General features: G+C 56.3%; 1 protein-coding gene across 2 annotated transcripts in view; it reads left to right on the forward strand.

The window, feature by feature from the left end:
* The window catches only part of RASGEF1A (RasGEF domain family member 1A), a 34,784-nt gene that overhangs the window by 16,480 nt on the left and 5,157 nt on the right, over positions 1 to 13,147 (forward strand). For both annotated transcript variants that reach the window (XM_029932188.1, XM_029932187.1), the window contains exons 2-6: positions 6,380 to 6,580; positions 9,010 to 9,132; positions 11,051 to 11,188; positions 12,027 to 12,248; positions 12,769 to 12,843. In XM_029932188.1, coding sequence (XP_029788048.1) covers positions 6,386 to 6,580; positions 9,010 to 9,132; positions 11,051 to 11,188; positions 12,027 to 12,248; positions 12,769 to 12,843 — 753 coding nt within the window. In that variant the 5' untranslated portion in view covers positions 6,380 to 6,385. The remainder of the gene's footprint in view (positions 1 to 6,379; positions 6,581 to 9,009; positions 9,133 to 11,050; positions 11,189 to 12,026; positions 12,249 to 12,768; positions 12,844 to 13,147) is intronic.

Raw genomic sequence — 13,147 nt, forward strand, 5'->3', positions numbered from 1 at the left:
ACAGCACTGATCTAGGCGAAGCTGGTGTCCAACCACAGCACTGATCTAGGCGAAGCTGGTGTCCAACCACAGCACTGATCTAGGCGAAGCTGGTGTCCAACCACAGCACTGATCTAGGCGAAGCTGGTGTCCAACCACAGCACTGATCTAGGCGAAGCTGGCGCTCCTCACCTGCAGGCTAAAGCTCTCAAAGGGACAAGTATGTTCTACTGAAATGCAGCCTTGACCTGGCAGGCCTGGCCGGAACTCCAGGGCCGCCAGGTGAAGGTGCTGCTGGTTGGGCCACACTCGAAGCAGCTGCAATACTTTAGGAGAGGATCTAAATCTCACGAGAAAGGGTGAGCTCTGACTCGATGAGCCCATTGCCCCGCAAGTCCCCTGGTGGTGCTGACGCTGTGACACCTGCTTTCGAGCGTCTGTGTAGGACTGGACTCTCTGAGGCATCTGGGGGCTGTGTGTCTACCGTAACCCAGTGCCTCTGTCCTAGCCGCCCCACGCGGCCTGTGCGGGGTGCTGGGCAGGCATGTCTGTGGGAGTCGGCTCTGCCGGGATGGGGAGGTGATACCACGTCTCATTTGCGATGCTTTACACAAGTGCCCATTTCATCCTCCCAGCAAATCTCTGGAGTAGTGCACCCTCTGCCCATTCCACAGATGGGGAAATTAAGGCTCTGGGGAAGCTGAGGATCCTGACAAAGCTACAAGTAAGTGGCTGGGCCAGGCTCAGATTCAGGTCTCCCTGTCTGCCTTCCTTGCCATCCTGGCACTGCGGCAACCTAGCTGTGTGACCTGGGCCGGTTACTTAGTCACTCTGTGCCTTGTCCTCTTCAGCAGGTGGAGAATAACGGGTTTTGTGAGGCTTCTGGTGAGGATTAATGCGATGACTTGGTGCTGGCATTAGTGTCCCTGAGGCTCGTGTGATGTACTCAGAGTCTATTGTTTCTTATTATGGTTGCACTTGCTGTATGTTCCCCTCGGAGTCAGGAGCCCAGGAAACCTGGGGACTCCACTCTGACTGGCCCTTCCCCGAGGAGGGGGCCACCCGGGCTGGTGGACACACAGGGGTGTGGCCAGTGATCACGGTGCCTGCTGGTGCTGGGATTGGGAGGAGGAGCCATGGGCAAGAACAGAAGGGACCACAGGGCCAGGTGAGGGTGGTGTCGGAACTGAGCAGGGGCTCTGCAGGGGTCGCCCTCATTCCCATTTAATGGCTGCAGAGGTTGAGGCTGGTTAGCATTGTCCAGGGGCCAGGAGCTGCCGTTGCAGAGTGGGATTCAAACCTGACAGTGCTCTAAATCCCTGCCCCCTCGGCACTGAGCCCAGAGCCCTCTCAGTGCCTAGGGCCGGTGGGGGGAGGCTCTGCTAGGGATTGAGTGGGGGCAGAGCAGGGGCTCTGAGAGGCCCCTGGACCCACGGGCTCGGGGCACAGAGGACGGGACAGAGGGGAAGATGTGGGCAGGACACCTGGTCAGGGAGGCCCAGCCCCAGGCAGCGTCTCTGTCTGGGTCCCCTGCCTCGAAGCCTGCCTTCTCAGGTGCCTGCTGTGGTGGCTGTGCCCCCATCCACAGGCCCAGCCTCTGTGATGCGCCTTTTAAAAGTGCTGACTTCAAAACTCCGCCTCTTTGTACTGAAAAACAAAGTTACTTTAACAATGACAAAATAGATGTGCCGTTTAGAAAACTTGCCAAATAGTTTACAAATGTGGAGCATGAAAGGGGAAGTCCCCCTGTCCGGCTCCCTTGCGGTAAACTCTAACCGGTGTGGTCATGGACGATCACGTTTCTGTGCATTCACTTACACTCCTATTGATGCTATTGAAAAATGAGCAAGATGGGATCCTGTGCTGCCAGGGAGTCCAGTTATGGGGTCCTCAGCCCAGATGCTGCAGGAAGGGCCAACACCCCAAGCCGAAGGGATGGGCCTCTCCTGGCTGCTCCTTCCTGTGGCCTTCTGGGCTGTGGTGGGCGGGGCGTGGGTGGGATGCAGTCGCTGGAGGACGGAGGCCCCTACGAGAGCAAAGAGCTTTGGGGGAGGAATGGTGTGCGAATACCCGGACTGGCAGGGTCGGGGGGAAGCACGGTCCAGCGGCTGCCTGGGACACATGGACTGGTGCCTCACCCTCCCTGGGCAGGTGACCACCCTGAACCTCCGTCCCTTACCTATCCGTAGTAACAGTGAGTGCCGAGGCTCCCCCGGGTGCAGCACAGAGCTCAGCACCCTGGCCCCCTGTTAGGCTTGCCAGTCCGTCTTGGGCAGAACGGGGTGGTGCTGAGTCCTAGGCTGGCTCTCCGCTGGCTCCTGGCCTCCCAGGCAGGCAGCCTCCCCAGCGCTGGGGCGGGTCCCCTGCAGGCTGGGGTGGCCTTGCTTTGAGTGGGGTCCGGGACAGGCTATGAGTGAGAGTTAGTGGAGTATTTGAGCATGCCTGCCCACAGCCCCTGCTGCCTCCGCGGTGGGAGGGGCTGGTGGCTCAGAAAAATGCCGCCTCTGTGACCAAGGGTCTTCCAACTCACCAAGGTCGCCACCGTTGGGTCACTTTTTGAAACCAGAACTGTGTGATCTTGGGGAAGTCCCCACAATAGTGCATGGCCTCAGGTGAAGTATTGGCACTGAGGTCCCCTGGGGAGCCAGCAGTGGCACAGCAGAGTCAGGGTTCCAGGGTGCTTGGGGAGCCCACCTTTTTTCCATGTTTTGTAGCAAAGTTGTGCTTTGAAAATATAATACCTTTAAATTTTTTTAAAATAATTTATTTTTTAAAATTTACATCCAAGTTAGCATATAGTGCAACAATGATTTCAGGAGTAGATTCCTTAAGCCCCTTACCCATTCAGCCCATCCCCCCTCCCACAATCCCTCCAGCAACCCTCTGTTCTCCATATTTAAGAGTCCCTGATGTTCTGTCCCCCTCCCTGTTTTTAGATTATTTTTGCTTCCCTTTCCTTATGTTCATCTGTATTGTATCTTAAATTCCTCATATGAGTGACGTCATATGTTATTTGTCTTTCTCTGACTAATTTCACTTAGTGTAATACCCTCTAGTTTTATCCACATAGTTGCAGATGGCAAGATTTTATTTTTTTTGATTTACAAGTAATACTCCATCGTGTGTGTGTGTGTGTGTGTGTGTGTGTGTGTGTACATACACACACCACTTCTTTATCTATTCATCTGTCGATGAACATTTGGGCTCTTTCTGTACTTTGGTTAGTATTGATAGTGCTGTTATAAACGGAGTGCATGTGCCCCTTTGAAACAGCACACCTGTGTCCCTTGGATAAATACCTACTAGTGCAATTGCTGGGTCATAGGGTAGTTCTATTTTTAACTTTTTGAGGAAACTCCAGACTGTTTTCCAGAGTGGCTGCACCAGTTTGCATTCCCACCAGCAGTGCAAAAGGGCTCCTCTTTCTCCACATCCTCGCCAACATCTGTTGTTGCCTGAGTTGTTAATGTTAGCCATCCTGATGGGTGTGAGGTGGTGTCTCATTGTGGTTTTGATGTGTATTTGCCTGATGATGAGTGATGTCAAGCATTTTTTCATGTGTCAGTTGGCCATCTGGATGTCTTCTTTGGAGAAGTGTCTATTCATGTCCTTTGCCCATTTCTTCACTGGGTTATTTGGTTTTTTGGGTGTTGAGTTTGATAAGTTCTTTCTAGATTTTGAATACTAACCCTTTATCTGACATGTCATTTGCAAATATCTGCTCCCATTCTGTCAGTTGCCTTTTAGTTCTGCTGTTCCTTTCAGTGTGCAGAAGCTTTTTATTTTGATGAGGTCTCAGTAGTTCATTTTTGCTTTTGTTCCCTTGCCTCTGGAGATGTGTTGAATAAGAAGTTGCTGCGGCCAAGGTCAGAGAGGTTTTTGCCTGATTTCTCCTTGAGGCTTTTGATGGCTTCCAGTCTTATGTTTAGGTCTTTCATCCATTTTGAGTTAATTTTTGTCTATGGTGTAAGAAAGTGGTCCAGGTTCATTTTTCTGCATGTCGCTGACCAGTTTTCCCAGCCCCATTTGCTGAAGAGACTGTCTTTATTCCATTGGACATTCTTTCCTGCTCTGTCAAAGATTAGTTGGCCATACGTTTGTGGGTCCATTTCTGGGTTTTCTGTTCTGTTCCATTGATGTGAGAGTCTGTTTTTGTGCCAGCACCACACTGTCTTGATGATTACAGCTTTGTAATGAATCTTGAAGTCCTGGATTGTGATGCCTCCAGCTTTGGTTTTCTTTTTCAAGATTGCTTTGGCCATTCGGGGTCTTTTCTGGTTCCATACAAATTTCAGGATTATTTGTTCTAGCTCGGTGAAGAATGCTGGTGTTATTTTGGTAGGGATTGCTGGGGAGCCCCTTCATTATTCTATCCCACAAATGGTTAGTGGGCTGGGCTATGGCTAGGCAGGAGAGCATGAAAGTAAATGATCAGGCCTGCAGTCAGAGGTCCAGGGAATAACCCATGGAGGCTTCCTGGAGGTGGTAACATCTGGGCTGGACTTGGGACTCAGGATTTCCTCAGTTGAGTTCTTCCCACTGAGTATTTCATTATTTGAAAAATGAAGGGTTTGCCCAAGTCCTGGGCTTTCTGACTTGAGAACCTCAGTAGCCCCTCAGCTCATCAAGGTACAGATCAAGGGCCATTCCTGACTTTCTGCCTTGGCAGGGCCTGAGAATGTGCATTCTCACGTGTCGAGGGGAGTGTTCTGTGAGTCTAAAACCCCATCCCCAAGTGAGGCAGCTGAGCCTGGGGACCACGGACATCTCAATCCCCAGGGGCTTTCCTTGAGTTTACTTTCCTTACAAAGGATTTTTGTGAGAATTCTAAGGCAACCTTCAGGCGTGTGGCAGGGCAGCCAGCGCTGCTTGGGCCCCCTTTTCTCTCATGTGAAGTGTGGCTAATGTGCTGTGAGGTGGATGTCAATCTGCTTGGGTAGACTCTGGGGGCAGTGTCCTGGGGCCCTCTGGTTGGCAGTAAAATAATAACGGCTACCGTTTGCACAGTGGGGAAACAGAGGTCACACTGGCTCAGAAGCTTGCCCCAGTTAGAGTCAGAAAGCAGGCGAGGGCTGGGAGCAGGAGCAAGGTGAGCGCCCAGGGCCGTGGGAGCCTGAGGACAGTGTGCACTTTCCGCTCCGCTCCGCCTCTAGGGAGGCACCGGGGAGGCAGGTGCTGGGGTGGAGGTGCCCACTCACCAGTGCTCCCCCGACACGGGAGAGGGTGCAGGAAGGCCCTGCTCCTAGACTCCAGCCTGGACCTGCCTGCCTGCCAAGAGGGGAAAGGGCAACACTAGTCCAGCCGGTGGGAGGGAGAGCACTGTCATGGGCACTAGTCTTGGGGGCCGCAGGCTGGCAGATGCGCCTCACTCTGGTTCCTGGGAAGTGCTGCCACTGCCCTGAGCAACGGGAAACTGAGGCCCAGGGGGGCTGCAGACTCTCCTAGAGCCCATGAGGACTTCCCCTAAGAGCCTGTGCCTCAGGGTGAGGTGGGCCCCCTCGGCCTCCTGCTCATACCAGGCCAGGCCACTGTGGGACCACTGAGCGCCCCCAAGCCTGCTGTCCGACATGTATGTCTAAGGGGCATTTCAAATTTAGCATGTCCAAAATCAAGTTCCAGATCTTTCTCCAAACCCCAGCCTCATGTTCTTCCCTAGGCTGGTCCATCACTCAGGCCTGAGGCCATTTTTCGCATGTAGAGTTTGCCTTGCTCACCTCTTCTGCTACCACCTGACCTGAGCAATCCCTCCCTGGGTGATGGCAAAACACTCCAACTGGTTTTCAGGGCCTTTACTTGCTGGGTCTTCACATAGCAGAAATAATGACATTCACCCTGAGTCAGGTCATTCTTGTGCTCAGAGCCTCCATGCCTCCTGTCTCAGGAACAGCACATGGCCCCCTGGCCGATACTGTGCATGGACTGGCGTGTTACTCAGACCCCTCTCCCAGCCTCTTCTCGCACACACTGGCCTCAGGACCTTGGCACCTGCTGTCTCTTATACCTGGAATGTTCCTTTTTTATTCCAGGCAGCTGCATGACTGACACCAGCAGTCTATTCCAATGCCATCTTATCTGAGGCTGCCCTGACCACCCCGAAATGTTCAAGGTTGTCCTCCTCTGGGGATTGTTTTCCTCCATAGTTTCTCCTCTTCCACTGGGATGTGGCCCCAGGAGGCAGAGCTCTGTGGGTCTAGGTTCTAGGAATGAGGCCTGGTATGTGTGGAGCAGGTATTGAAGAAACATTTAGCACTGAGTGGCTGCAGGGCTGCCCATGTGAGCTGACGTTTAATGCCCGCTCTCAGGGTGGGGTGCCTCTCCTGGCCCCGCTGGGGCTCTCACTGTGCACCTGCACTCAGGCTGCAGGTAACCAGGCCTGTGATGCCTCTTTCTTCTCTCCCAGGAAGCTATGCCCCAGACGTCTGTCGTCTTCTCCAGCATACTTGGGCCCAGCTGTAGTGGACAGGTGCTGCCTGGCATGGGGGAGCGAGGAAGCGGGGCCAGCAGCTCTGGGGACCTCGTCTTCCAAGAGGGACGCCTCATCTCTGGATCCCTGGAGGCTCTGATGGAGCACCTGGTCCCCACAGTGGACTATTACCCGGATGTAAGTGCCTGGGGCCTGGAGATGGGTGGTACTGATTAGGGCCACCTCGGTTCCAGGGGACGCTGCTTCTGGGATGGGAAGGGAGGCCCAGATGGAGCTGGACAGGGCAGTAGGGGAGGGGCAGGCATCAGGGAACCTCAGCCCTACCTCCTGCTCTGCCCCCCTGCCCCTGCAGCGTTGAGGAACCTGCAGTGACATCCCTGCTGACCCCAGGCAGCTACATAGCCTTGGTGGCACAAGAAAGCAGATAGACAAGGGGGGGGGGGAACAGGGGTCTGAGCTCTGGACTGGGTCCTTAGGGAAGAAGAGTCTAAGGGGTAAGACCAGAGCCTTACGGTCCTGGTGAGGGTCCACCCAGCACGTGTCTGGTCCCCGAGCTGGGAAGTTCATTTTGTACGTAATATGCCCTGGTCCAGAATAAAGAGGGGACAGCCCCGCCATGCCCAGCCAGCATGCAGACCCCAGGCACATGGCTGCATGGGCAGGACTGGCCTTTTGCAAGAATTCATATCCTCTTCATTTCAAGATGCCACTGGTTCATTCTTAGAAAAGACAGAGTTCCCTTGTCCTGTGTGGCTTCCCTTTTGCCTCTGAGAGCTGACATCTCTTAGCAGCAGTGGTGCTGGGCCTGCCTGCTCCCTTTGGAGAGCCAGGCTGCGACATCTCCCTTCTGGGTGCCCCCTCCCTCCTCAGGGCAGAGCTTGCTTGCTGGCCTTGGCCTCTGACACGGGCTTGGATGGGAGGGTGGGGGAGGAATTGCCCCCCTCCACTCTCTAGCTTTTATCTAATGGGCTGGAGTCAATTCAGCTTCTGGGTGTTCCTGGCACCCCCTCCCCCGCCGCCCCAACATGTCAGGCCGCCTTCCTTCCTCCTGGGGCTGTCTAGCCCATGCTCCTTGAAAACCCTCCCAAAGCTGGGCTGGGACTGGCATTGGTGGTGGAGACACTGCCGCTGAAGGGCAGGTGTCCTGAAGAAGCTAGGGGCTGGCGCCTCCCACCCAGCACAGCTCTGTGACCTTGTGGGAGGAGGTACTTCTCTTTTGGGTCTCAAGAGGCCTCCTCAGCTGTTGCCCAGTATTATCCCCCAAACACTATGCCCTGGGATCACCCCTGCTTTCCAGGAGAGCGTAAAGCAGTGGTAGTGCAGAGGGAGGGCCGGCAGAGTCCAGCTGGGCCTCAGCTCCTCTGCCAAGCTCCTGGGTTCCCTCCAGGCCCCCGCCTCCCTCCCCTGTGTATGTGGGCATCTGGGGATGCATGCACATCAGTGAGTCTCTGTGCTTTTTGGAAATGCACAGCTCCTCCCTGGGTGCTCTCCTTTCCTGGGCTAGGAACTCCAAGGTGTGATGCCTGGGTGATTTTCATCACACATCTGAGCCATCTGCTTAGAAGGGGGCCGCCAGCCAGCTGGGATCCTTGAGCACTCATGCAATGCAGCCTAGGGCCAGGGCATGGGGAGTCTGCGGGGGGAGGGGGGTTAGAGGAACCCCTGCTGTTCCCAGGAGAATCTCAAGTGGCTTCTGAAGACTGCAGGGGGGCAGTGAGACCTGAGGCCTTGAGGCCTGTTCTGCAAGGCTCCCAACAAACATGGCTCACTTGCTTTGGGATGGAGCAAGGAAGACCTGCCCCTCTGGGCCCAGAGTGAGGGCAGAGGGTCCCAGGCCCCCGGCCTGCAGCAGCCATGTAGGGGTAGGTCCCCAGGAGAGCTTCAGGCAGCTTCCCCTACTTCCAGGTCCAATCTGTCCCCAGGCAGGGGCGTGTGAAGATCTCACAGGTGCTGGCCCATGTCAGACAACAGGCTTCAGAGAACCCTGGGCCCTGTTCCCTGACACCTTTTAGTCCAGATCATGAGGGCCCTTCAGAAACAGTACCACACAGCCCAGGGACAAGGGCACATGGATGTGGGACAGAGGGGCCCTGGTACGGCAGGTGGACCTAAGGCCCGGAGCTGGTTTTTAGCACAGGGGCTAGTGACAGTTCCTGATGCTAGGTGCTGGACCCAAGAATGCCCCACTCTGCCCACCACCGGCAAGGCCAGCGAGGAGGTGACCAGGAAGACTTGGACACTGCCCCTGGAAACACTGCGGGCTCGGTGGGAGCTCACACCGGCTGGGAATGTCCCCCCAACAGCCAGCTGTTAGCTCCCTCCATGGGGCAGGACGGAGGGTGGGGGAGAACTGAGTTTGTCAGGGGAAGCCTCCAGGAGCTGCGGGGAAGTGGGGTTTGATCTGTGCTTTGCAAGAGAGGCAGGATTTGGGTGGCAGCGAGGGAAAAGGAAGGACGTCCACGGTGGGGTAAACCGTGCAGCAGAAGGCATGGCTGCTGGATGGTGCTCTTGGGCCCTGGGGGTGGCTAGTCAAGGCTGTGACCATAGCTGGAGGGGGCCACACAGGGCCTGATCTCCTCTTCATCCTCTCTCCGTCTCTTCTTCAGAGGACATACATCTTTACATTTCTCTTGAGCTCCCGTGTCTTCATCCCCCCTCATGACCTGCTGGCCCGTGTGGGGCAGATCTGCCTGGAGCAGAGGCAGCAGCTGGAGACCGGGTCTGAGAAGGTAAAGGCGCAGATGGGTGCTGCCTGTCTCTGTGCTTCTGGCACAGCACGGCTGGCTGCACCCAGCAGGGGGCCCTCCCTAATAGGGCAGGTTGGCTTGTCTCTGGAGTCCCTGGCACCCCTAGGGCATGGCTCCCTATTCGGCATGAGGTGCACCCAGAGCCGAGTACTCTTCACGGGATGTTGGAAGTGACCGCTCTTGGTGGGCACTCGCACCCTTTCCAGAAAGGAGCCAGGACAGACAGCTCTGCCAGCAGTCCTGGTCAGTGATGGGACCCCCAGCTGGTAGAAAAGCTGCTAGTGGGACCTGGGTCGCTGACCCCTCAGTTGGGGGGGGGTGTCAGGTGGCAGCACTCTCAGGCGGACTCATCCCCGTTGGCGGATGCATGTCCCATCCCCGTTGGTGGATGACTTTCCCCTCTACCTTCCCTCCACCAGGCTAGGCCACCTGCCCCTGCAGGTTTGCAGCACAGGCCTGTGAACGGAGTCTCCTGGTCAGAGGGGCATGGGATGTGCTCCTGGAGTCCGTGGATGCAGGGAGACAGGCACTGAGCACAGCCTGAGGGTTAGGAAAGGGTCCTGAAGAGATAGGTGGAAAGAAGTCAAAGTGGGGTGGTGGGGGTGGGGTGGGGAGATGAAAGCATGGACTGAAGGTCAGCATGGAGACAGAAGCTCGAGGAAGCTGGCATGAACCCGCCAGCCTGTTCATGGTGACATGCACTGCGGGGCCCGGGGGATTCAAGGCTCTAGCTGCTGCGGAGTGTGGGGTCCTCTGGGGAAGCATCAGCAAGGCCCCCTGGATGCTGTCTGCACTGGGCTCTGGCCAGGAGTGGCTGCAGGGAGCGAGGGGCCAGCTGCGACAGGCTCTGTAAGGCATGGGAAGCCATCAGTAGGGGACCAGCTGGGGACACGGCCAGAATCAGGCAGGTTGGAGGCAGCTCAGCAGGGTTAGGGGCAGATGGGGGCAAAAAAATGTGGCGATGGAGAGTGGTGAGAGGCCCCCAGGGCAGCCGGAACAGTCCAGGTTGGGCAGGTCCAGGCAGGCAGGGAGCTGCTCAGTGCCGAGGAGGAGGCATGGTGGGCACAGGAGGGGTGTGGGCACCTGTGGGCATTTCAGTGGGACAGTGTGGGGCTGGGCCCTGAAGACCAGCTGGGATACTGCAGCCAAGCATTCGGCATATCCTTCTCAGGCCTCACCTGTGTGTGGACCCAGGGCGAGAGCAGGGGTGCCCAACCTGTCTTTAATGACAGGAGCTCTGGAGGGGGATGCCTCTGAGTGTCTGTACCCCTTCCCAGCACTTGCCAACCTGCTTTTAACAGAAGGGGCAGGCAAGAATCTCTCATTTTCAAAAAAAAGAGTTTATTATTATTTATTTTTGAGAGAGAGATACAGAGCAAATGGGGGAGGAGCAGAGAAGGGGGGGGGAGATAAAATCCCAAGCAGCCTTGGTGCTGCCAGCGCAGAGCCTGATATGGGGCTTGAACCCACAAACTATGAGATCATGACCTGAGTCGAAATCAAGAGTTGGATGCCCAACCGAGCCACTCAGGCTTCCTGAGAGTCTCCCATTTTCCGTGGTTTTCGTTGTTGTCATTTTAAGTGGGTAACTTCTAATTTCAGCAAAGGACACTAGTTTTCAGTGTCATGGTAATGAGAGGACAAATTTTTTGAAAATAAATTTAAGTGTAAAAGAGAGCTGACATAAGGGGGAATATGAAACCAAGAAGCTACAACAAAGCCACAGGGAGAGCGGGTGAGGTCCCTCCCTACCACCCTCACTCCAGCATGGGGCTGGGGAGCAGGTCCCATGGGGGATAGCGGGTGGGGGGGTGTTGCAGAGCTGGGGGAGTTGGGAAGCTTGTACCACTGGTCATCTTGTGCCCACTCTGGAGGGTGACCTTATGCCCTGCTGCCTCAGGCCAAGCTGAAGTCCTTCTCAGCCAAGATTGTGCAGCTGTTAAAGGAGTGGACAGAGGCGTTCCCCTATGACTTCCAGGATGAGAAGGCCATGGCTGAACTGAAGGCCATCACCCACCGGGTCACGCAGTGTGATGAGGTAAGGTCTTCCTCGGACTCTGGCAGGGCCCCCTGGGTGAGTGCCGGGGGAGGTCTACTCGCACAGGAGGATGGCTCTTCAGGGACAGCTCTGTACATGGTCCGCTATGCGGTCATCCTCCCAAGACAACTGCTGGATGGCTCCATTTGTGCCCCTCCCCACAAGACTCAGCTGTCCAGCAATGGGCCAGACTTGCCCTTGGCATCTTCTGTGTGCTGAGACCCTGTGGCCTGAGTGGTGAGCCCAGGCCCCATCTTTCCTGGGCTTGGGGTGAGTGGACCTAGTAAGAGGTTTTAAGAGCCTGTCTGCATCTCTGGCTCCCGGCTCACTCCTGGCCTTCCGTGGACACAGGAAACCTGGCTGGGTCTCCACAGTGGAAGTGCTCTGTGTGCTCAGCGGCTTTTCTCTGGCTGGAGGGCCCAGAAAGCCCCGGGAGAGTTCCAGCAGGGGCTGCTCCCCCCCAGGAAGCAAAGGTTCCTGGTCTGGAGGAAGCCCTTCCAGATGTTCTCTTCCCTGCTGGGGGGAGGCCAAAAGTAGTTAAGCTGGACACCATTAGGAAAAACCATGGTTTTCGGAGCCAGCAGCCTACCCCTGGCCCTGCCCCGGCCCTCAGTGCCCATCCGCACAGGACAGCCAGCTGAGCCACCCTCCTCAACAGTGCTCAGGAGCCCCCCGACCCCGTGTACCATTCTAACTTCAAAGGCCCAGTCATGGCAGGCTTGAGTAGGAATGTGCGTTCAAAGTTAGACACATCCTTGGAGAGGAAATGGGTTTCTCTGGAGAGGTGGTGATCTTGCCAGCCCACACCAGCACCTTTGTTGTCCCCTGCCCCCCACAGGAGAATGGCACAGTGAAGAAGGCCATTGTCCAAATGACACAGAGCTTGCTGCTGTCGCTGGCTGCCCGGAGCCAGCTTCAGGAGCTGCGGGACAAGCTTCGCTCACCGGCCATGGACAAAGGATCTGTCCTCAAGGCTAAGCCGCCAGCCACTCAGAAGGACATCCTGGGCGTGTGCTGCGACCCCCTGGTGCTGGCCCAGCAGCTGACTCATATCGAGCTGGTCAGTGCTGCAGTGTGCCCTGCCTGGCATGGGGGTGGGGTGCATTCACCAAGGCTCTTGAGGCCACTGGACCCCCAGCATCTTTCTCAACCTCGTGCTGCAGGGCCTCTTCTGCTGGTCAGACTGGGGTGTCAGGTGAAGCTCACTTGTCAGTTCCTGGGTTCTGGGATCACAGTAACCCCATATATATGGGAGGGGCTGGGGTGATGGAGACTGGCCCAAGAGGTGAGGGGTTTAGAGGGTGAGAGCCTGTTCCCCCACCCTGTCACCTCATCTTGCATATGCCCTGGGCTGGGCAGGTGAGACTTCCACCTCATCCCATGAAGCCGTTTACTGCCCCCCCAGGGGAGGGTCTTGCAGACCCTTTCAGGGCCTGCCCGTTGGCTGGGCGCTCTGTAGTGTGCACCTGCAGGAAGGTCTTCCCTGCTACTCTAAGCATGGCCTTCACCCCCGAGTGTGGGGCCTGCCTGAGAGCAGCAGGTTCATCACCCCTCCTGTGCTACCTCCTTGCCCACCCTAGGAGAGGGTCAGCAGCATTCACCCTGAGGACCTGATGCAGATTGTCAGCCACATGGACTCTCGGGACAAGCACCGGGTGAGGAGCTGTTGTGTGCTCAGGGGTGGCCTTAGGGTGGGCCAGCACCTATACCTATGCAGGGTGGGGGCCTCACAAAGGGGTGCCCGACCCAAGGGGTCAGCAGACAGCTACACAAGATGATGCATATTGGAAGGGGGCCCATGTTCTCAGGAGCCTGGGGACGGGGGATCCTGGACCTGTCCAGCTGCCCATACCCAACCATCACTTTCAGTCTCTTCTGGCCATGGTTCCTGCTCCTCATTTCTTGGGTTAGGGCTGGGCAGCACCTGCTGGCGGTGTCCTTAGGTTCCCTGTGACCTGT

The sequence above is a fragment of the Suricata suricatta genome, chromosome 2 (assembly GCF_006229205.1).
Source record: "Suricata suricatta isolate VVHF042 chromosome 2, meerkat_22Aug2017_6uvM2_HiC, whole genome shotgun sequence".
In the NCBI taxonomy this organism is placed as follows: domain Eukaryota; kingdom Metazoa; phylum Chordata; class Mammalia; order Carnivora; family Herpestidae; genus Suricata; species Suricata suricatta.